The sequence below is a fragment of the Podarcis erhardii genome, assembly GCF_964252035.2.
Source record: "Podarcis erhardii genome assembly, chromosome: 9".
NCBI lineage: Eukaryota > Metazoa > Chordata > Lepidosauria > Squamata > Lacertidae > Podarcis > Podarcis erhardii.
The window spans coordinates 45,315,587-45,339,445 of NC_138512.1; the positions used below are offsets into that span (position 1 = coordinate 45,315,587).

The 23,859-nt window shown below is 42.4% G+C and overlaps 1 protein-coding gene across 2 annotated transcripts in view; it reads left to right on the top strand.

Annotated features, from left to right (window-relative positions):
• The window catches only part of ELF2 (E74 like ETS transcription factor 2), a 44,690-nt gene that overhangs the window by 10,466 nt on the left and 10,365 nt on the right, over positions 1-23,859 (top strand). Inside the window, exons 2-4 of one of the 2 annotated variants that reach the window (XM_081876121.1) lie at positions 3,836-4,067; positions 5,209-5,374; positions 23,312-23,425. In XM_081876121.1, coding sequence (XP_081732247.1) covers positions 3,993-4,067; positions 5,209-5,374; positions 23,312-23,425 — 355 coding nt within the window. In that variant the 5' untranslated portion in view covers positions 3,836-3,992. Of the gene's footprint in view, positions 1-3,835; positions 4,068-5,208; positions 5,375-15,066; positions 15,213-23,311; positions 23,426-23,859 lie in introns of those variants that run through there. The other variant, XM_081876122.1, reaches the window with a different exon arrangement.

Genomic DNA, 23,859 nt, shown 5'->3' on the forward strand with positions numbered 1-23,859 from the left:
CTACTTAAGTTGTACTCCCACTACCTTCCAGCATGTGTCAGAGGAAGAGATCAAAACTATCAGCTTCCAGGTTTAAACTAACCACCACTTGCTACATAGACCTGCAATTAGTTTAAATTGTGGTTTATTCAAACAAAACAAGACAACAAAGCCTTGTAGAAACTTAAAGACTTTTGTGGACTTCATATGTACTTTATGCAGTGCTTTTTCTGCAGGGGGGGGGGATGACGACGCAGGGGTACGCATACCCCTAAACATTTTGTAAATCTTTGGACTTTTGTCCATTTACTGTATTTATTTTTCCAAATTTGAACTATAAAATGGGGGTTTTCTTGAGTCAAAATGAGAGTACCCCTAAACATTTTCTTTTAGAAAAAAACACTGACTTTATGAAATTTTATCCTGAGTTACAGGTAGGGTGTGTGTGTGTGTGTGTGTGTGTGTGTGTGTGTGTGTGTGTACACACATACAAACATCTCTGTGAGTTTTTCTGGATGGAGATTGTAAACAGTGACGTCAGAGGAAAACAGAAATCATCCCCACACCTTTTTGAAAGCAGTGACTCAGAGGCTGTCACAAAATGCAAGATTCAGTCAATCCCACTATTGTTTAATTCTGGGCAGTTTTCTGTTCAGAGTTTTACATACACAATTCTGCACTGTACTTAGGATTCAAACTTATGCAGGAAATTGCCATTGAAATTTGATGCTAAATGTTTGGTCATTAGAGTTCTTTATCAGTAACCCCTTCATTGCTTCCAGAAGTACCCAACTGTCGTGAGTTTGTCAGGAGTTTGTGGAGGTATGATGGAGAGTGTGGTCTGACCCTGAAGAGTGGGAGGAGCTTGAGGAGTGAAAGCTAGAGGATGCTGGAGTGGGTCCCAGTAGGGTGGTGGTCATGGATTCTGAATCCCAAGAGACATCTGATCCAGCAGAGGGTCCCAGCTGGTTAGGGAGTTGAGAGCTGCCCTTTGAGAGTTGCTCATGGAAACTCTCAGAAGTCTCTCCCGTTACCACTGGGACATGCACCTCCTTAGCTTCTGCTGCTGAGGAGCACCCTCCAGTGCCTCTTCCTTCAAGGAAGGGAGCTGGGGGTAAATATGATGCCAAGCTGGCACCGTCCTCATCTCTGTCACTTAGAACACAGGGACATCAATGTGCACAAACCTCAGCTAGCCAGCCCATGAGGAGGAATGCCCATTTGCTTGCCACGATAAATGATGTGCAGCGGGCATTCCTTCATTTAAAAGGAAGGTGTAGGGAGCTTGTTGGTTCAGTGTGTTAGCTTTTGCCTAGCAATGCCCTTGACTTCTCATATAACTGCTGGTGCTTGCAACTTGTCACGTTCCTTGTGTACCATTCTAATCTCAAAATAAAAGCAGGACAACAACCTTGCAAGGTGTTACGCTTTTTTGTTTCTGGTCTGTTGAGGGGCGATACACACCAAATTCACCCTTTCCAGCTCTTAGCAGGCTCCTTTTAGCCGCTCTCCTTAAGTGCTTTTGGTTTTCAGTTTAAGATCTCTTTAAAAATATTGAAGTTAAGATCTCAACATTCTGATTTGTAGTGAGCCCAAGGTGCTTTTTCAAAAAAGTTTTGTAACCAAAGAATTGTGCAAGATTACTTGTGCAAGGCAATAGGCTATGCCATTGCTACTCAAAGTGGTGGTCCATGGACCAGTGATGGTTCACGAGGCATTGGTTGCCGGTCCACAACAACTCCGCTGTCGCCCTGGCTGCCTGGGACACTTCAGGGACCAAATATGGTACTAGTCCCTGGCATATTGGGGTTGGGGGAAATGCCAGTCCACCACATCAGATAGTCCAGTGCTTCTCAAACTATGTGTCTTCTCATACATACCCTCTAAAATGTATCACAGAGGAGCTACTTTATTCCACAAGATTGCTTGTGTTCGTAAACCAGAAAACATTTTGGGATGTGTAAACAAACTGGTCATTATATGTTGAGGACTTCCCAAATAATTCATTATATCCAGATTTAATACAATTCTTGTTGTTGAATTTTGTAGAAGGGCAGTCACCCCCATTAAATATATGTTTTTATTAATTTGTCAGATATGGAATCAACAACTGCAACAGAACAATATAAGTTCAAAATCTGGATCTTAATTGTATAGGAAGAAAGTGACTGTGAAAGTGAGATAGAAAAGAGAAATTTAGATACATGTTATTTGGGAGTTGGGGAACTGAACTGGAACAGTTCATTCTGATTAATGTATACTTGTGGAATTGTATAATACTATATTCTTAAAATTAGTGAAATCTGCATACTTATCTAATCAACTGAAACATAGTTGTAAAATAATGTTTCCACACAGACATTATTATTATTATTCTTTTGTTTTGTAAAGTAGGTGTCTGTTGTGGGGACATTGAGGGTGTCCATATGGAGGAGAAGCAGGATAGTTGATAGTCTTTACTCATTGTAGTATGTTTCATAACCCTGAATTCCCTTAAACAAGGAGTGTACATATACAGTGGTACCTCAGTTACAGACGCTTCAGGTTACAGACTCTGCTAACCCAGAAATAGTACCTTGGGTTAAGAACTTTGCTTCCGGATTAGAACAGAAATTGTGTGCCAGCAGTGCGGTGGCAGCGGGAGGCTCTATTAACTAAAGTGGTACTTCAGGTTAAGAACAGTTTCAGGTTAAGAACAGACCTCCGGAATGAATTAAGTTCTTAACCTGAGGTACCACAGTAGAACTTCATGCATGCTACCAAGGAATATGCCTGGCAGTAAAGGGTAGTGCACAGACACTAGCCCTGGGCCTGCTGTGACAGGAAATTGTCTTGCACAGCATGCTTCTCCTCTAGTCAACACAGTAAACTGTCAGATTGGACAACAGTGGGAAGGATGTGCTAACAGGCTTCAGTGGGAGCCTCTTGGCAATCACCTTTAATTGCTTCAGCAGCAAGAGACAACTAGCTTCTGCTCCTGAAGCAAGTAGGTGAGGAGAATTGAGTTCAGAATAAATTCCTATTTCACCTGCTCTTTCTGAGCCCAGCTTTGCTTTCCCTGTTCCTTTTTAATACAGAGGAGACAGCCTCTCTTTGCTGCTGACACAGTTGCAATGGGGGTGGCGGGGATTTGTGTTGGGAGTCCTTTATCCTTCCCTTTTGTAAATGACAATCTTTGTAATTAGAATTTTATTGAAGACAGTGTGGTTGGTATTCAAGTATTTTAAAAATATGTAAGAATATAGGGGAAACCTTATGAAGTATATCAGTAGTAGATCCAGCTCAGTGCTCTACACCGAGCAGTAGCTAGATAAGATTGCTTGGTTTCATGTGCACAGGATATGAATAATTTGGCATTTATTTATTGAAAAGTCTTCAGGTCAGGTCACAGCTACTGTATGACTTTAATAAAAGCAACAATTTATGAAAATGTAGCTCCTGAAATAATAACAAAGCATGAAAAACGTAAGCTAAACAAGGGTAGCTGAAAATTGAAGTAATTCTTGTATAGTTAAACTTATTGCAAGGGAATGAGTTCTCCACATAAGTATAAACTTTGGAACTGTCATGTGATGGCAAACAGAGGCAGGCTTCCTCAGCCTTGTGCCCTCCAGGTTCAACTCCCATCATCCCTGACCTTTGGCCATGCTGGCTGTGGCTGATGAGACTTCTTGTCCAAAACATATGGAGGCCACCAGATTAGGGAAGGCTACGTTTTACAAATGACAGCTGTATTATTTGATCATATTAGTGTCAACCGATGCCCTATTTTCATGTACAATTTTAACACATTTCTATAAGCAGTAGCATTAAAAATAGTTGCATATACCAATGTTTTTTATGCTCCCTCTTTCAGGATTTGTGGCACCAGAAGGGAAGAACTTTGATTTTGCAAAGATTCTACTCGGTTTACGAAGTTCCTGTATCTCAAGCTTTCTGTGTTACCAGTTAACATCATTGAGAAGATTTACATATCTTGCTACTAGCCTTCGAATCTTCCCAGGGAATGCACCATGACATCAGCAGCAGTTGACAGTGGAGGCTCAGGTCTTGAGTTTGACAGCAATGGAGTACAAATTCAAGGCCAGGTCAGAAAATGATGTACAGCTTTTCTTCATGTGATCTTTGTAAATGCTAATTGTGGATACAAATGAAACATGTAATGGGAGAGGATCATGCCCTAGTTCATGCTCGGAGAGAAAAGAGAACTGTTGTGTCAGATAGATTACAGGTTTTGACTTGGGGGAATGTGCCTCAGAGCATTTATTTGAATGTAAGTGCTAGATTCATTAAAATAACTTAGTATTTAGAACAGTCTCTGAAGCCATATGCAGGCTATGAGAATTACTGCAGTTTTTGAAAAACAAGAACTTGCCTACCTTGCTTCCAAGATAAGTTGGTAATTACACACATCTGTTAAAAACATTCAAATACGTGGGCAAGGTAAAGGAATGAGCAGTGTTGAAAGGCCCAGATCTGAGCTACATGTTTATCACATTGAAACTGATAGGACTTTAAATTGTGCAACTTTGGACTAAACCCTTAATGTCATTTCTAGTTATTTCTGTAATAATACAGTGGTGCCTCGCAAGACGAAATTAATCTGTTCCACGAGTCTCTTCGTCTAGCGGTTTTTTCATCTTGCGAAGCAAGCCCATTGACGGCTTAGCGGATAAGCGCTATTAGCGGCTTAGCGGCTTTTAGCGGCTTAGCAGATCAGCTGATAAGCGGCTTAGCGGCTTAGAAAAAGGGGGGGGAGGAAAAATAACCCGCAGGAACTCGCAAGACATTTTCGTCTTGCGATGCAAGTCCATAGGGAAATTCGTTTTGCGAAGCGCCTCCAAAACGGAAAACCCTTTCGTCTAGTGGGTTTTCCGTCTTGCGAGGCGTTCGTCTTGCGGGGTACCACTGTATATCTTGGTAAGTGCCAAAGTTCATGGAAATTATAGGCTGCTTGTTAATTAAATGCAACAATGTTTGCATACTGTGGCTCATGGTGTGTTTCTGATGAGCTTTGTTTTAGTGGTTGATACATTGTATCTGTCTCTACATTGTATCCCTCTCTCCACCCCATTCTGCCTACAGATATACCTAAATTTATTTGTAATCCTTTAAATAAATACATACTTTTTATTTAATATTCTATGAAAGACATCAAGTCACTAAAGGGAAAATGGAAGGGATTATTTGGATTAGGATGGCAACACACTCTCTTACTGTGCTCTACAGGAGAATGAGCCAGTCTCTGAATATCCAGCAGTGATTGTAGAGCCAGTACCAAGTGCCAGAGTCGAACAAGGATATGCTGCACAGATCTTTGTTTATGATGATGAAACTTACCTTCTTCAAGATGTTGCAGAAGAACAGGAAATCGAGACAGAAACTGTGAAAACAGGTAAACCCCTTTTCTTACCCCCCCCCCAAGGATGCAAACATTAATCAGCTGGTATGCATCACTACTGTTTTAATTGCACATGATGATTCCCCCTTCCATTTAATGGGAACAGTTAATGAAAAGGAGACGGGGAGGAGGCAGGTCTGTTGAAGGGGAAAATATATATATATATATATATATATGCTTTCGTAGATTTTCACGGGTACAGGAATGCAGGTTTTGGTGTCCTCGGGTGTCTTCCCGTGTAAAAGTTGGGGTGTCTAGGCGACGTTTCGACGAGGTCTCACTCGTCATCTTCAGGCTGGTGCTTTCGGCTTCTTGTTACTGGAACAGAGCAGGATCTCAGTGTTTGAGTTCCTATAAATACTGTAGAGGGGGTGTGGTGTATAGCCTCCAATGTTCTGGGCAGAGAGGAAGTTCCCAGGCTAGTGTGCCTTTTCTTCTTTTGTTCCTTAATTACTTGAGAGATATCTTGAGTGATTTCTTGAGTGATATCCTGAGTACCACTTAGGTGGGTCATTAGGTGTGGATTAGTTGTTAAAGTCTTTGTGTCTTGACCTCTTGAACTTTGTGAAGAGTTTTCCTGAGAAGATGGCTGTACTGTACTTAGTTGTGCTCTGGCTTGGCTTCGTGTATAGGGGCGAGCTGTGGTTTTGTGGCTTGTGTCAGCCAGATCTGTGTAGGGATTGCAGGGGGGTGCAGCATCCGGAGGTGCCACCATGGATTGGCTACTGGATGGTGTCTGTAATTCATCTGTGGAGAGGGTCTGGGTTTGGGTCTGGTGTGGTTGATTGGTGTTGGCGTTCTGTGTGCCTCTGGATCTGGTGTCAGTTTTTGTGGGGAGGGCTAATTTCCAGATGTCTGGCAAGCGGGATGTGTCGTCACGCTTGTTCATGTTGTGAGGGTGTTTCTCTATCTCGATGGCTTCCATGATTATTCTCTTGTGGTGATGTTCCGTGTTAAAGAGCAATTTGGAATCTGCAAAATTAATTTCGTGTCCTGTTTCTTTCATGTGTTGGAAAAGAGAGGAAGTTTTTTCTTCTTTTTTGACGGCATTCTTGTGTTCTGCGATACGTGCATTTATTCGTCTGTTTGTTTGTCCAATGTACGTGGCTGGGCAGACTTTGCAGGGTATTTCATAGATCCCTTGGTTTTCCAACTGGATTTTATCCTTGGGGTTTCTGAGGATATTGGCTATTTTTTGGTTGGTGCAAAAGGCTGTTTTGATATTGTGTTTATGGAGGATTTTGCTAATTTTATCTGTAGTGCCCTTGATATAAGGAAGGAGGGCCATGCCATTGTTTTCTTCTGTGTCTTGGTTTTTGGGGGGTGTTTCCTTTTGGATTAGCTTCGTAATCCTGTTTTGCTGGTATCCATTGGCAATTAACACGTTTGAGAGATTCTGTAACTCAGTTGTCAAGTGGTCTTTGTCAGCCAGGCGTTTGGTTCTGGAGATGAGAGTCTTGGCTACGGAGTTTATTTTCTCTTTTCCAACACATGAAAGAAACAGGACACGAAATTAATTTTGCAGATTCCAAATTGCTCTTTAACACGGAACATCACCACAAGAGAATAATCATGGAAGCCATCGAGATAGAGAAACACCCTCACAACATGAACAAGCGTGACGACACATCCCGCTTGCCAGACATCTGGAAATTAGCCCTCCCCACAAAAACTGACACCAGATCCAGAGGCACACAGAACGCCAACACCAATCAACCACACCAGACCCAAACCCAGACCCTCTCCACAGATGAATTACAGACACCATCCAGTAGCCAATCCATGGTGGCACCTCCGGATGCTGCACCCCCCTGCAATCCCTACACAGATCTGGCTGACACAAGCCACAAAACCACAGCTCGCCCCTATACACGAAGCCAAGCCAGAGCACAACTAAGTACAGTACAGCCATCTTCTCAGGAAAACTCTTCACAAAGTTCAAGAGGTCAAGACACAAAGACTTTAACAACTAATCCACACCTAATGACCCACCTAAGTGGTACTCAGGATATCACTCAAGAAATCACTCAAGATATCTCTCAAGTAATTAAGGAACAAAAGAAGAAAAGGCACACTAGCCTGGGAACTTCCTCTCTGCCCAGAACATTGGAGGCTATACACCACACCCCCTCTACAGTATTTATAGGAACTCAAACACTGAGATCCTGCTCTGTTCCAGTAACAAGAAGCCGAAAGCACCAGCCTGAAGATGACGAGTGAGACCTCGTCGAAACGTCGCCTAGACACCCCAACTTTTACACGGGAAGACACCCGAGGACACCACAACCTGCATATATATATATATATGCTCAACCAAGTAACATCATTATTATATCATTTTACAGTGCAAGTAAATTATATGGATACAGGGTATCATTCCCAAACATATGGAATATGTAAGATTCATTAGTGTGATGGGGTTCCAGCTTTTTCAAAGCAATCTGAGTTTGGCAGTGCTATACTCTTCCTCCTTTGCCAGTTACCATTTCTGCTGCAATTAGTAGATCAACTGCCATTTCCAAATCTGATTCAGGAACTATACCTTTGAAATAATTCAATAATAATACATTTAGTAGAAAATATCCTGTCTTTAGGCTTGTTGCTCTGCATATTGCACAAATGTGCTAACTTATCTTTCCTGTATAAAATCTGAATAAGCTTAGGATATGCTTTTCTTTACAGTTTGTATACCAGTCCAGTAGATAGCTTGTCTCTTAGGGTAAGATTATGAGGTTTCCCTTTTAATAATGAAAACAATGGCTATCTAGCCAACAGTTCTCGTTTAATCAGTGTCAATATGGTTCAACCTGCTTTTGGAGGAGGGCAAGGGAAGGGGAAGTGGAAAACTAGTTGGTGTTACTATGGTAGGAACTACTTCACATTCCCTTATGACACGAAATGAAAATGTCAAATATGAACTCTTAACTATGAGTGGAGATTTGCACTTTTATAAAGTAAGTGCTAAAAAGCTGTTTCCTTTGGTATCCTCAATACACCTTCATTTATGCTTTTCAATGTGTAAGCAAGACTTAAATTAATAACTCAATGTATTGGTTAAAAGCAAGGCCGTGAATTTATTAGGACTATAAACTAAATTGTAACAAGATATTTTTAATCTTTGTTGCTCTCTGATAGATTTTTAGCACTGTAAATATACTTTATGGAGACGAAAGTTCCACTGGCATTTGTAGCTTTATTTCTATATTATGCTTCTGTTTAAAATGTGCTAAAAGACTAGTGTACTCATAGAAAGTATGGCTGGCTTATAAATCTATTTTGACTTAGTACAATGAGTAAATAAATCTGCATTTATTTATTCATGAGTGAATTTATAAATGGCCAGCATTTAAAAAATTGTGTAACAATGTACAATAAAATTCTTATAACATCATAAAATACAAAACGAATGACCAACACTGAATCAAATTATTTATAAATGCTTAACCAAAAAAATGCAGGTGTAATGAAATATCAAGAATATAGGTACCTGTCTGATTTCAATTAGAACAGTGTTTTATAGTACTGATGCCACTATGCTAAAACTTTTTGTAGAAATGAAATGTTTAGGTTAATTTGTGATAACTGGAACAGTCAGGAAGGATTCTCCAAGTGACTTCTGTAATCTGAGTGGTGTGTAAGGTACAAGGTGCTCTTTCAGGTAACTTGGATCTAGGTTGTTTAGGGATTTGTAAACAACAGTAATACCTTGAGCTTAGCTTGGAAATGTATTGGCATTAGTAAGATTTGGATTTGTTCTAGTTCAACAAAGTACCAACAATTTAATATCAGTTTAATTCCTTTCACTTAGTCGTGTGATCAGTTATGGTCTCTTGATGGAATAAAAACACGAGAATTGCTTGCTGGATCAGGCCAATAGCCCATCTGATCCAGCTTTCAGTTCTCACAGTGGTCAACCAGATGCCTGTGGGAAACCAGCAAGCAGGAAACAAGCAGAAGAGCACTCTTGCCTCCTGTGGTTTCCAGCATCTGGCATTCAGAAGCATTGCTTGTGGATCTTCACCAAAATGGCATACTCCAGATTCCACAGTTAGGTGAGAATTGTAATTTACTCAAGATGCAGCAACAGTGGTGGACTTTGGGTATTATGGTGTCTTGTGCAAGGCCAAAATCCCACTCACAAAGGCAGGTAAAGAGGCACCCAGCTTTGAGAAGAAGGACCGAGTCACAGCCTCACACCTCCTTCCCAAAGTCCAGCGCCTTGCTTACCAGGATTTGAGCTGGCGTCCCCTTGGCTCAGCTGCCGGTGTGTGTGCACCACTCACACAGCCCTAAATCCACCCCTGCCAGCAAGCCTGGGCCCAGCCAACACTCTCCTCGTCCCATCATGCAACATGCCATACTTATTTCAAAAATTCTCGAGACATAAAGAGGAGCTTGTGATATGGTATGGAGAGGATGCTGCTAGAAATGAGGTAGAGAGAAAAATGGCTATATGAACTAGCCATGCACAACTCTAGATTGTGTCCTTGGACTGGAAGACAGAGGCAGCACACTTTTGAATACTAGTCATTAGGGAACAGCAGTGGGAAAGGGCTGTGGCACTTGTCTCCTTCCCATAGGTACGGTATCTGGTTGGCTAGTGTGGGAAACAGGATGCTAGACTAGATAGGTCTTTGGTCTGATACAACAGGGTTGGCCTTTAAAATCTCTCTCTTCCCGTCCCTAAAGTTCCATCACTTTAGTTCCTGCTTTGAGGTAAGCTAGTAAGAATGCTGAAAAACACGCTTGAAGGAAAATACTTCCTTCTATCTATAGCAGCTACTATTGTGCTTCACTTAGGTCAAATGGTGTCACCAATTTCTCAGAGTAGATTTCTTCTGCATGAAGCAAGGTTATAGGTTCTGACATAACTGTGGCCAGCGTTTAAAGAACTGCACACCCAAGAGAGCCTTTGAGCTTCTCAAGCAGCACTTCTGCATGCTGTATTGCAAATTTATTATGAAACTGAGAGGGAAATATCAAAAGTAGTTTGTGATTTGGCATGGAGTGGGTGTCTCTTTTTCAAAGGAATGCATTCCACTGGGTGTGTACAAATGGTATGTTTGGGATTTCTTTTTTTTCTGTAGTAGGCTTTCTAAAAATAATTATGTTTGAACCTTAAGTGGGTTTATAAAAGTTCTTCCAAAAGTTAAAAATGTATTTGAACGTACTGTTTTATTGTATAGAATCACAGAATAATGGAGTTGGAAGGGATCCCAAGGATCATCTATTCCAATCCCCTGTAGTGCAGGAATCCTGCCCACAGCCATCCCTACCTAGGTGGGCTTGAACTACCAACCTTCTGGTTAACAGCCAGATGCGCTGATCCACTGTGCCACTGGGGGCAATAAAGGAGTATTCTGTAGCACATGCCCAAAAGACATGTTCATATTAGAACATGGACAGTAAAAAAATTGTGAGGCATTAAAACACAATCGACTTTTAAGGTTTGAGAAACAATCTTTAAAAATTATATTAGTGTTTTCCTTTTTGAATACTGAACATAATCAAAGTAATGACTTGATGCAGTGAAACATACCTGCCTACTTGAAGCTGTGGGCTTACATAGAACTGAGAATCATGTTCACAAACAGGCTGGCACCTTAAGACTAAAAGATGAGTTGAAGCTTTCATGGAAATCTTAATCAGGGAAGAATGAAGCGCTTTTGTGAGTTACAGGTATGGTTTGGATGCAGGGGATTGTAAACATTGAGGACAGAGGGAAATGAAATGCAGAAAGCAGATGGTGAAAATTGGCATGTATCATTGATAATACACTGACAAAGACATTCTGACAATAATATGCCAATTAACACTTTTAGTGTGATAAAAATCCATTGTCCTGATTCAGCAATGAACTTCATGATGAATTGCAATTAATCAGATTCATGCTGCTGTTTTACTCCAGTATGGTCTCCTTAAAAATTAGTTATTAACTTTCCTGTGAAACTGAAGTGTTCCACCACTGGTTTTTTACTATTTCATTTCTGATTATGATTTGTCTTGATTTATTCTTTTGCATTCAAAGCTTTCCTGGATAATATGAAATAATTGTGAGTAGAGCTTATTTAGAGGCTCAGAAGGCAAATATTTTTCTGACATACAAAACTTAGGCCCTTTACTTTTTTGCCATTGATATAATTGTTCCTGTCCTCTCCTCTGACTCCCTCTTTCATTTATAAGTCCTAGCGAAGAAAGTTGTAAATTCAGGACAAGTAGTCAAGCATGTTTTTAACTTCTGTTATTTGGTTAATTTAATTTGAACATGGAACTTATTACTGGAACATTTGTTGGTTTGAGTGTAAATGAGCACACTTGATGCTTGAGTTGTTGCATAACAAATATAAATTCCAATTCTATTTGTATTTTGTGCTGAGGGCAAACTGCTATTTTAAATTCCTTTGTCGTCATCACTAATAAGAGGACGTACATATTTCTCTTAAAGAATTCAGTGGCTGAGATCCAGTGATCATGTGAGCTGAACTCAGCTCATGAAATGCTTCCACTGGAAGAAAGTGGTGGTAGGATAGTAGTTATTGCTGTTATCCGAATAGGGAAACTTTCTTCCTAAAGTGAAGTAAATGTAGTTTGCAGCTTCTTGGAAAATGTCTTAAGTAAGGATATTCTAGCATTTGGCTTCTTATTTGGGGAGGAGTTCCTATGGAATGCAACTCTCTGCTTTCTCATTAATTGTGCCGGAATTGGTGTCAATTTGATATTTTCAGAACAATGATATGGGAGTGGTGACTTATTTTTGGGATGCCATTCTTCTCCTGTGTTTTTCACATTGCATCAGAAATCCTCCCTGTGGCATAAACAAACTTTTACCTTTTTAAATGAATATTATTGCCACAGGGAGGTAGAAGACCTGCATGAATAATGGAGATCTAAAGCAACAGCACCTCCTTTAGTTACCTCATGATGGGGGAATAAAATTGATCCAGAACAGTGTTGGTATGTATAGCTTTTTGGTAATATTATACATAAATGAATAATGCATTTTTAAATCAGGGGTGGTATAGCTCTAGAAAAGCCCTTAATCCCTTTTAGTAAAAAGTGTTAACTTGTATATTCTAAAAGAAACTTCTTTCTTTTTCAGATTACTACTTTCCACTATTATGGAAAGCTAATCTTATAACTACTTCAGACTTTAATTTGTTTGCCACTTACATAAACACAAATTTCAAATATCTTCCTCTGGATTTTTCAACTTCCTGTTTAAAAATAACAATGATTTTATGGCAGATGTAAATAACTGGTTGCCATTTGCAACATCAAATCAAACCTTGTAGTAGTGGACAGTTTACTGTATTATGTTTATCTATCAGGATTCTACTCTAAAGAATCTTTCAACTTAATTTTTGGACTGCTGGTGAAATATGTGATTTAAACCCTTTAATCTGGAAGTTTTGCTCTTCATGCTAATTTTGTTTCTTCACAGTCAAGATTTTTAAAATAGCATTACAAAAATATGTTTGTACCCTTGATCCTTGGAGAGCTCACTGCTGCATCAGTTCTCCCTGCCTCTTCTTGTTTCCGTACCATGGCAAACCAAGGTTTGGCTTAAAATGTTCTTCAAAGTCAGACTAGTGGTTAACATGTCTCCTTAATCAGGAGCTGTAGCCAAGGTTTCTTAGTTACAAAACCTGGGTTTGACAACACACTAACCCAAACCTAGGTTAGTTGTCATTCTGTGCTAAGTTACAAGGACCAGGGAGGACAAAGTAACTGCTCCTTCCTCCATGGAAGAGCACATGTTCTCACTAAGCCATAGTTTGGCTTAGCTTTATGAGTGAATAGCACACCTGAATGTGCTAATGCAACTGAATTAGTTTATTATTTATTAAATCTATATCCTGCCCTTTCTCTCAGATGGCTCCAGGGCTGCAAACAATAAAGAAATAAAGACACTGGATTCTATCTTGATGACTGAAAAATTTTCAGGAAGCTGGAGTTCAATTTTGGCCTCAGCTCTACCAAGCCACATTAGCACCAAATTTGTGCTGTTTAACTGCAACAGTCCTTCTGCCTGTTACTGAACACTTAAAAGTGTAGAACCAAATGGGATTGGGACCATAAGGGAATGTAGCATCTTCCGAGTTTTTGTTGGTATAGATCTGTGGGTATTGCATCCTGTCTGCAGACAAACGGCGGCTCCCTTGACCTATAGAGCAAAATGAGCGCGCAACCCCCGAGTCTGCGACTGGACCTAACAGTCAGGGGTACCTTTACCTTTTTACCCCTGATTTAATCCTAATAAATAGAAGCAGGCAGCAGTACTGATAACAGCAGTGTGTATATAACCTTATAGCCTATGTTTCCTCTGAAATGTCATACTGATTTCAGTATCTTTCAGATAAATGTGATTTGGATCGCAGCTATCATCTGCTTGAGTTCTACTTGTTGCCAAACTTTGAGAAGTGGTTTTTGTAATGTCAGCTTGTTATTCACCATGACTTTATTGAATGTCTATTAGTTATAATAGTTTGCCCTCTAATTTGGTTGTGATATGCTTATGGCACATCGTTTATAGTACAGTACATGCTTATAAGAACATAGTTTAAAGAAAAGAAATTGTGGGATAACCAATCACTTCCATTTCTGCCTGCACATTACTGGTTGAAACTGGATCACAGAGAAGTTTGCCATTTGCAAGACAACTACTTGCATCCTAATGGACAAGGTGGGATTCATCAAGGGCAGTGTGACAACTTATGCAAGGCCTCTGAAATGGAAGGGGGTGCGGAAATGACATTCCTCCTCTTTGGCAGCTCTGCTTATGACTAAACTTTGATCTTAAGGAAAACTACACAATGTGGTTGAGATCAGGGCAGCAGTTGCTCCGTTGACAGGACCCAATGCATTTCAAGCAAATCCGGTAGGGTTGTCCAAAAGACTTCGGGTGCCTTTGCCCTCTAATTTCAGAACTCCTTTTAAGGCGGCCTTTTCGGGACTCCGCAGGAACCAATGCAAGGCTGCTCTTCTCACCGGAGAGAACATCTATGGGGCGCTATCTCCATTCCTCACACGGCACCTTGGAGAAAGAGAGCGAGGCGTCGTTCATCCCGGAGGGGGACGCGCGGGAGGCTGGCGAAGAAGCGGCAGAAGGAAAAGCGGCTCTGGAGGCGGCGTCGATTGCCTTGAGCCGCGGGCACCTCCTTTCTGTTGGCATCCCTGCCACCCAGTTGCATGGAAGATAACGGAAGAGGAGAGAGATTTTGCCTTCCTCCAGCTGGACCGACTGAAGTGGGATCCCTCCGACCCAAGAAGAACGGCATCTCGTCCTGACTGTGGCGACCGACTCCTGTCCCTGCTGTAGAATGGGAGAGCAGAGGAGGGGAGGAGGGCGAGAGGGAGAGCGAGCGAGCGAGCGCCCGCCCGCCCGGCACTTCCTGTCTGCGAGGCTGGCGGCGGAAGGATCGTGTGCGCCCCGCTTGAGGAGGAAGCGCTGCTGCTGCTGCTTCGCCGCCGCCGCCGTTGTTGCCGCTACACGCGCGGGGGGAGGGAGGGAGGGAGGGAAGGAAGCCGAGCGGAACCTTTTGCGTGGCTGGCTGGCCGGCCGGGCGCGGGAACGAGCGCGCGGAGATAGATCCGGCCGAGGCGCCCGTCGGGTTGGCTCGGCTCTTAACGCGTTCGGGGCGGGCGGGATCGCGCACGCAGGCGCGCGCCGACTAGCCGCGGGGGCCCGCGCGCGCGCGCGCGGCCGAGCGCCAGGGAGCCCCTGCGGGTCAATGCGAAGCCGCCGCCGCCGCCGCTCGCTCCAGCGGCATAAACATGGCGACTTCCCTGCATGAGGGGCCCACGAACCAGCTCGACCTGCTCATCCGCGCCGGTAAGCGGCGCCGCGAAATGGCGGGGCGGGAGCGGGGTGCTTGGTAGAAGAGAAGGGAGGCGCTGGGGGGGGGGAGAGAGAGAGAGAGAGAGAGAAGCGAAGGGCGGGTGATGCGGAGGGAGGCGCGCACGCCGCTCGCTCGCTCTTCCCGGGGGCGGCACTGGCGCCGGAGTAATGGAGGAGGAGGAGGGCGAATCCAGGAAGTGATCACCTTGGCGTGCTGGGCGCGTTAGCAACCTGACCCCGGGGCGAGCGGGCAGCGGTTGCGGGCGGCGTGCTTTGGCCGCTGCTGTTGCGCCGCCGCCGCCGCGCTTTTTGCAGCCCGGGACCAGGAAGAGCGTGTGGCGGTAGTTGCGCTTGTCCTCCCGCCAAGCAGCAAGCCACGCCGCGCTTCCCGAGCAGGGAGAGGCGGCTCCCCTTGCAGCGCCTTTCCTTCCTGGTCCCCACCAATTGTTCCCTTGCGCCGAGGTGCCTCTGGCGGGTGCAGGAGCCACGACGGGCTCAAGGTCCTCATTTTTTGGGGAGGCGCTTCTTGCCCTCTAAACTTTGCTTTGCGCTGGGAAGGGTGTGGGAGCAGCCGGGGCCGGGGGGAGACGGGGGCATCGGTACTGCTGCTGCTGTTCCCGGGGCGAACGGCATGTGCCGCCTCCAGCGAGGATATTTAGCTCATTTTCTCCCCCCCCCCCCTCAACCACCATAGCGGAAGCGCCGAGCTCCCTCAGGAGCCCCTGTGCGCGGGGTGGGGGGGAGGGAGTGACGGGCCTGGCCGGCCAATCAACTGTCAAGAATGTTCGAAATCAGAATGCTACCGTCTTTAATGGGCGGGGCTAAGCTCCTTCAAGCCAGTAGCAGCGAGGTAGAGGTTGAGTGGCAGCGCTTTCTGGCTCTGACAATGCGAGCACGGAATTGGAGGGAAGAGGAAGGATTGTAAATACGGAAGCGAGGGCGGGGCTGGTGTGAGCGCGGAGGGGGGAGGAGGAGCAGAGGAGAGTCGCAGTGGGGTTTACAGCGTTCATAAATGTCCTGCGCAGGAAGCACTGCTCTTCCTGGATCTGATAACAGGTAACGGGGATTTTTTTGCACATCTAGGACCAGAACGTTCTTGCCTCTTAATTAATTACCCGTCGTTGATGATACAGAGAGAGCTTCAGCACCACCCCGAAGTAGCTTTTGTGACTGCATTTCCACTAACCACTGCTTTTCGCACAAGTTTTAATTGAGCTTCTAGCAATAACACCACAAAATTTCATACTGATGTGCGAAGGACAAGTGTAAACGTTTTTACATTAATGGTAAACTTCATTTGGAGTGTCATAAAGATATCAGTCATAATTTCAATGTTGGGTGTAAAGGTTTTGTTATCCCAACATAAAAATTTATTATTCAAACGCCATGGTCTTCCAAATAACCTCAAAGCTGTGGTTATTAATACTTTTTTTAGCTATATTGTTTTATGGATCCATTTCACTGGAATGAGATTAAAAAGAGTGAAGTTTAGGTGAATTCCAAGGATGTACAGGCCATTTTTTTTCTTTGCCTTCTTCAGCTACTTTTTGTGTCTCTTATTTAGTCAGGAGACGCTTTCTGTGAGGCAGTGTGGATATGGTCGTCTCCTTTTTCATTTGCATACTAGTGTTGAGGACACCAACAACATTGGTGTTCAGTAGAAGTAGTTTTCTGTTCGGGCTGGCTGGGGTTTATGTCTGTGCACTGCTGTTTGCTTCTATGGTTCCTTTGTAGCATGAGGGTACTGTACATGTAAACTTTTATTTTTTTAATCAAAGGTAGATGTGGTCTTTTCAATGCCCTCCCCCTGGTTTGGTTTCCAAGTGTACCCTCACGCTGCATACCCACTTGCTACTACAGAGAGTTATATAGTTACTTGCCTGCTGTTTCACTTTGCTTTCTGCCACAGATAAGCTACTTCTACTATGATATTACAGAACATTTATAAATATTTTGAACACTAACGGGGAAAATTCAGTGTACAGAATGATGTAGCTTCCACAATGGAAATGACTGGTTACTTGGAGTGGAGAAATCTTATGCTAGATCTAGATATAAAGGAGTTGTGTGCTGTTATAATGAAAGAGCTGCAATCTCTTCCAAGGAAAGTGAGAGAGGGAGGGAGGGAGGTGGAGAGAGAGGAGGCGGCGCAGGGAATAGAGGGAATGAGAACTCTTGAAGAAAGGTAGCCTGGGGGTGGAATCTTTGCATAGAATGGTACAGGGATACTTGCCTATGGATGGGGGTTGGGAAGCAAGCTAGGGAACAAAGGCCCAGGAGTGGGGTAGGGTTTTATTTTCTATATTTGAAATAATCAGCCAAATAGTGGCTTCAGGGCTCTAGAACTTATTAATATGGCTTTCTAAAGCAGTCAGTTGAAGATATTGTGTTCTACCTGCTTTATAAACATGTGTGGCTCTTAGGAAGTTGAAATTCTGGCCATAAATATTAGTGAAGAGATTTTATTTCACTAAAGTTCGTTCACAGCTTAAAATGCACCTGGTGTATGATGTAATATGGAGTAGATATTACTGACCTATGTGCTGCCTATCCCCAAATACACCAGAACACACTAAATTTGTGTTGAGAACCACGCTGGCAGTAGTTTAATAGCAGAATCCAAGCTCCTGGAAAAGCCAAGAATTGGACAAGTCTGCACTCAAATGCTCTTGTGCCACCTAGCAAGTTTATGGCTGTTGAATGATTTGTATAGAATTTGTGCTGTGTCTTTTTTCCGATGTGGGCTCTAATTCCACTGCTTACTGAATCGATCAGTTTGATCTGGTGTGTCTGCTGGTTACCTATAACTTGGGAGTACATGTTCACAGGTTTGGAGCTCAAGTGAGGGACTTGGACTATAGCTTCACCCATGAGCCTGGATAGCTCAGTTGGTTAGACCATGGTGCTGATAACACCAAGGTTGCAGGTTCGATCCCTGTATGGACCAGCTGCATATTCCTGCATTGCAGGGGGTTGGACTAGATGATCCTCAGGGTCCCTTCCAACTATACAGTTCTATGATTCTAGGAGCAGAAATTGAACTAGTGTTACCTGCTTCCTAATGCAGCACCCTTGACCATGAGCCACCCCATAGAGCAGAGTTTCTTCAATCTTCACATGCCCGTTTATGTTTTCAGTTACCACCATGTCACTTCCTGCCTCCAGTCCCTCCTATTGCAAAATAGTTACTACTGTAACAAGAGCCTATGCAGATAAATTGTGAATTGTACAGAAACATTGTCTTTGGACAGATGATAAAGCTCAGAATAGGGAATGGTGCCATCTACTGGGGAGCAGGATTTGAACAAGTCTCCTAGTTCCTAATACAATATCCATGGAGCTGAAGCATGGGGCTAAGTGTCATGAAGAAGTAGCTGCTCTTTATACTTACCAACCAGACAAGTTATGGTTGGGAGAAGGAAGAGGAATTGGTTGAACATTTGTAGACATAATTGTTGCACTGCCTTTGCTAGTAACTGGTGCCTTCTGTACAGCAGGTGTGGCTTTGCTGAAATGCCCTTGCAGGTCTAATGGGAAACCCTGGTAGAGGCCTGGTTTCCTAGCCCTGCAGCAGAAAATTTTCCAGTGCAATGCAAATGACCCTAATTTGGATAGGAAAATTCACACCCCCCCCTTGAAAATCCACATTACTGCTATATACATTATCTATACATATTGTCCATAGTTGAGGTGATGCCATGATTATTTGGGGATTTATGTAATTGCTGTGGATTTAGAAGATGTATTTCCCATTGCATGTATCTTCAAATGTTCCACTGTTCTTTCATGTTTTTGTCCAGCTTTTAGTGCTTTCCATGTTTCTAGATAAATATGAAAAAATATTACCACCATATTTGGGCGTATGTGGCACCAGTGGAACACTTGGAATATTTATGGACATCAGTTTCATTATATCACAGTGATGCTGTGCAGATGTGTGTTTTGTACATTATCATTGGAGAGCATGGTATAATGCTACTGGCTGGCAGCAAGAATGATTGATGACTGTACCAGGAGTGATCCAAAGGCAGGGTGTGGTGGGTGGATGAGCAGCAGACCGCGGTCTATCGAGCAATTTAATTGCACAAAAAACTGCATTTTGTAGGATTTTTATTTATTTATGATAGTTACATACCACTTTTCAGGTACGTCTTTCAAAGCAGTTTACATAAGAGCATTACACCAACAAGCATCAATTTTCAAACAAAAGTTACAATAAAACGGGAACGACAACTGTTTGTTTAGATTAGAATAAGCTGTAACTGCTGCTTCTTTACTCCCCTCTGGGCAAAATGGTCCTTCAGAATCTCTTCCAGTGACAGTTGGAGGAGGAGGGCCACCACTGAGAAGCTGGGTGATGGCGGCTCACCAGGTTGTTCTTAACAGTTGTGGTTTATTCCATGTTTGAATGAAGTCCTGGAGCTTCATTCAACTAAATCAACTAAAATAAACTAAAATAACAAGTATTGGAGATTTGAAACATTGCACTGATTTGGAAAAAATAATTTCTTAAAGACATTTAACTTGAGTTGAAGCTAAGAGCAAGTTGTCAACTTAATTTTTTTGAAAAAGTTTTTGGGACTTTGGAGATGCCTTCTGAATAACGCCTTTTTTAAAAAATAAAACAACATTATTTGAACAAGTTCTCTACAGGAAGGGTCAGCTTAGGGCTTAGGCTTTGTTTTCAGAAAACAAGTCTATATTCTCACAGCTCTTCTATGTCTGCTTCAGTTGTGATACTCTGTTACTAATTCTATAAAACATGTTCTTGCCAGGTGAGGTATTCACTAGCTTTTCACAAGTATAGTAGTTCATAATTACCTCATTGCTGGGGAACTTTTAATAGGAAGGTGGAGCACTTTTGGTTCTCCAATTGTTGGTGGACTACAATACTCATTCTGGGAGTTGGTAACAATATATGGAGGGCCACAGGTTCTCCTCCCTTGCTTTAAGGTGTAATCTATAAGAGTGAGGGTCAGATAGTAGCTGAGAGCCTGAGCTGTAAACAAGGAAGTTCATTGTTCAGGTTTTGTGTTCTTGCCTAATGCTACCTAGTGAGCAAAATGGGTAGGTCATTTTGGACAATTTGGGGAGTGGTCTGAAACTTGCTGCTTCCCAGAGCTCTGATGGAGGGGGCACTATTTTTCTGTTCTAAAGCATGCCAAGAGATGCAGTACTTTTTTCTGTTGAGGATGTGATGGGAGAGTGGGGGAAATTGCTGCCGCCGGTGGCTGTCAGAAGAAGATATGCTCATCAGTTAAGTCCCCCCCCCAACTTGCCAGTGTTTTTTGTCTTGCTTTTACCCATGAAATTCTGCTTAAGTATTAGACCCCAAAAATAGGCTTTTGAGTAGTTCTCCCATTTTAAGAGAAAAAGCATAAAGGTGTTATGTTCCCTTTCCACGACTTCTAGTCTATGTTGTCACCCTTCTCAGTCTCTGTTAGATTCTGCAGATAAATTTCTGCAAGTTTCCAGATTGTGTGCAGAATTTGGCTTTGTTGGTGCAGTTTGTCTGTTTTTATTGTGGTTGGGTGTACTACACCTGATTTTCAATTTTTACACAAATTGTTTGCCAGTGCTTCAAACTGCCTGGGTCAGTATAGTTTTGTGTATATTGGAGAATTTGTCCTATTGTTTAGTTTTGAATGTTTTATAATGTTAAGTCTTCCTGTTCTCTCTTCTTGAACATGCTTTAGAAAGGAGTGGGAGGGAATGGAATTGTGCATGTGCTAAATTTGATGGCAATTAACTTCAAGGTTGGTTGATTTCCACATATTTTACAGTTAATTGCAGTTTATTCCTTTGTACGCTGTCTTACATTTAGTAATAGCTGCAGCTTAGAGAAAGACTAAAAGCAATCTGAAGGCGAATCTCTTTCTTAGTGCAATATCTGAGAAGTAACCCATAGCATGTGCCTAAAGCCGTATCTCATTCCCAAACTCTACAGCAGAAATGGCAGGTTGTATGAAGCATTTCAGTGTACAGGCTAATGGATGTCTTTGTCTGGGACTAAGGGCACTGTACTTGAGAGATCTTTTGCTTTCCCATTTCTTGCTAATTAGCTCTGGATGCACAGGGTAATTCATTAGTAATTACTCTGGTACTTACAAAAATACTTTATAACCTTTGCAAGCGTCCGGTTTTAAAGATGGGGACTCAAGCAGTGCCATGTCCCTTGCTACCAGAAAGCTTAATAGCTGTGCTGGAGTTACGTTTTCAGGTGCCGCAGTCAGGCTGTGGCATTTATCTGATGGCTCAGACATGTATTCCTGGTCCCCGTCCCCCCCCCAAAAAAAACCCCTTTATTATTGTTATGTGTTTTTCCAAGCCTTTCCTGTTGGTAGTGCTACGGCCTGATTCACACAGCCAGTTTTCCTTATTAGTGGCTGCTGGGTCATGTGGTGAGCTCTTTTGAAAAAAAAGGTTGTTGCTATTTTTGCAATGTCAAGCAGCCACCCATATGTGTGAATTGCGTCTTGGTGACTGAAGCATTTTTAAAAAATGTTCTTCCTCTTCCCTAATTTAATTTTGAATATAGAAGTAACTGGATAGCCTTCAGGAACTTCCAGTGAAGACCGTGGTTTGAATCCTCATTAGCTTACTGGCACCGCAGATAGGTGACTGTAGTTATTCTAAAGATAGATTAGACGCTGGCAGCAGAGCTGGAATGGTTTAGCTTTGAGTAGATTTCCATAAATGGAAAAAGCAACTGGAGAGAGAGAGTGTGTGTGTGTGTATACCTTAATATGTGTGGATGATACTCAACAGGTGGCTACGTATTGCTGGTTTATAAAATCTTCATGAGGAAAAGAGAAAATGCCTTTTTATAAAATCACAATCACTACTTAAAAATCTAGCATTACATATATCTATGCAATCACTTTTAAGACTTCTTTTATTGCGGAATTTATAAGGTTGCAATATCAATTTGAATGAGAAATACCAAACTCATGTCAACAATCATTCTTTTCTTGCCCTTTATGGAAAAAAATAAGAAACATATCATGTATGAAGCACAATCCTGGAGGACCAGCTAGTGGGAAGGTGGGATACAGATTTAGCAACAACAACAAATAATAATAATAATAATAATACTTTACCAGACTCTGCTGGGAAGTAGAACTAGTATGCAAAATAGCAATGTAGCGGTGTTCTCACCCCCTGCTTCTTTTGCACTTAGAAGCATAGAACCATAGAATTGCAGAGTTGGAAGGGACCCCAAGGGTCATCTAGTCCAAATCCCCGCAATGCTGGAATCTCAGCTAAAGCATCCATGACAGATGACCATCAAACCTCTGCTTAAAAGCATCCAAGGAAGGAGAGCCCACAGTCTCCTTTGGACTAGCCCAGACCTCCAGCCACTCAAGCCTCTTCCCTTCCTTGCCCTAGAATGCCTTTGAGCCACACAAGGGCCAAGAGGCATCCAGAGGAAGGGAAGGAGGTGAACATAAGAAAAGCTGTGCTGGATCAGAACTATCACTATGTCTCATAGCCATTGATAGCCCCATCCTTCATGACATTGTCTAATCCTCTTTTAAAGCCACCCAAGTTGGTGGCAATCACACTATGAACCATTTTGTAGTTGTGTGCCATGATAATTTTTCAGATTTTCAAATGGATCCAGGGTCCTCAAATGTTGCTGACCCCCCTGTATAAGTGGCTTATAGGGGTTAATAATTGGCTGCACAGAAAAGAAAAAAAGCTTTCTCTGGAGTTGATGTTAGATGAAGCTGTACCTAATAGTGATGCCAGCTGATTGAAGACTCCGGGGTTGGAAACCTTTTTGAGGCAGTGGGACAGATTCTTATCTTTCCTCACCATTATGGGCTAACTTTCACAAAGCACTGATTTCTTGTTAATATTTTGACTATCAATACCGTAATTGAACGAACACACAAGTGAATTGGTGAGAATGCAAAGGTATTCAGTCTTAATGCAGATGGTTTACTAGCCAGATTGAAAGGCACAACTGTAACTTGTGTCCAAGCTCCTATTGATAGGACTGTAAGGTTTCAACAAATCTTAAGGCCAGAAAAGAAAAAGCAATGAACCAAATCTACTTGTGTGATGGATTGTTGTTGTTTTTTGCACAGTGGAAGCATCTGTACATGGCAGCAATGTGCACTGTTCGGATAAGACAATTGAAGCAGCAGAGGCCTTGCTTCATATGGAATCTCCAACCTGCTTAAGAGATGCTAGAACTCCAGGTATGTCAATGATAACAAATCAATCTTTTGCCCTCTTTGAAACGGTGGCTTAATTTGCATTAACTGTACCTGAGGTTTAATTTGCGAGTATGCTTCTTTCAGGGCCAAGAGCTGTCTGCTCCCCGAAGGATATATTCATTAGCTTTTAATACTCTTAATAATAATAATAATAATAATAATAAATAATAATAAATTTTATTTATATCCCGCCCTCCCCAGCCGAAGCCGGGCTCAGGGCGGCTAACAACAATCAACAATCAAACCATCAGATAATCACACATTCTAAAAAATATTACATTATAAAAATCAATTAAAATCAAATTAATGGCAACTAATTAAGCAAGATTCTAAGCAGGTTGCCAGAGGAGGGAGTCAGGCTGCGCCCTGACCAAAGGCCTGGTGGAACAACTCTGTCTTGCAGGCCCTGCGGAAGG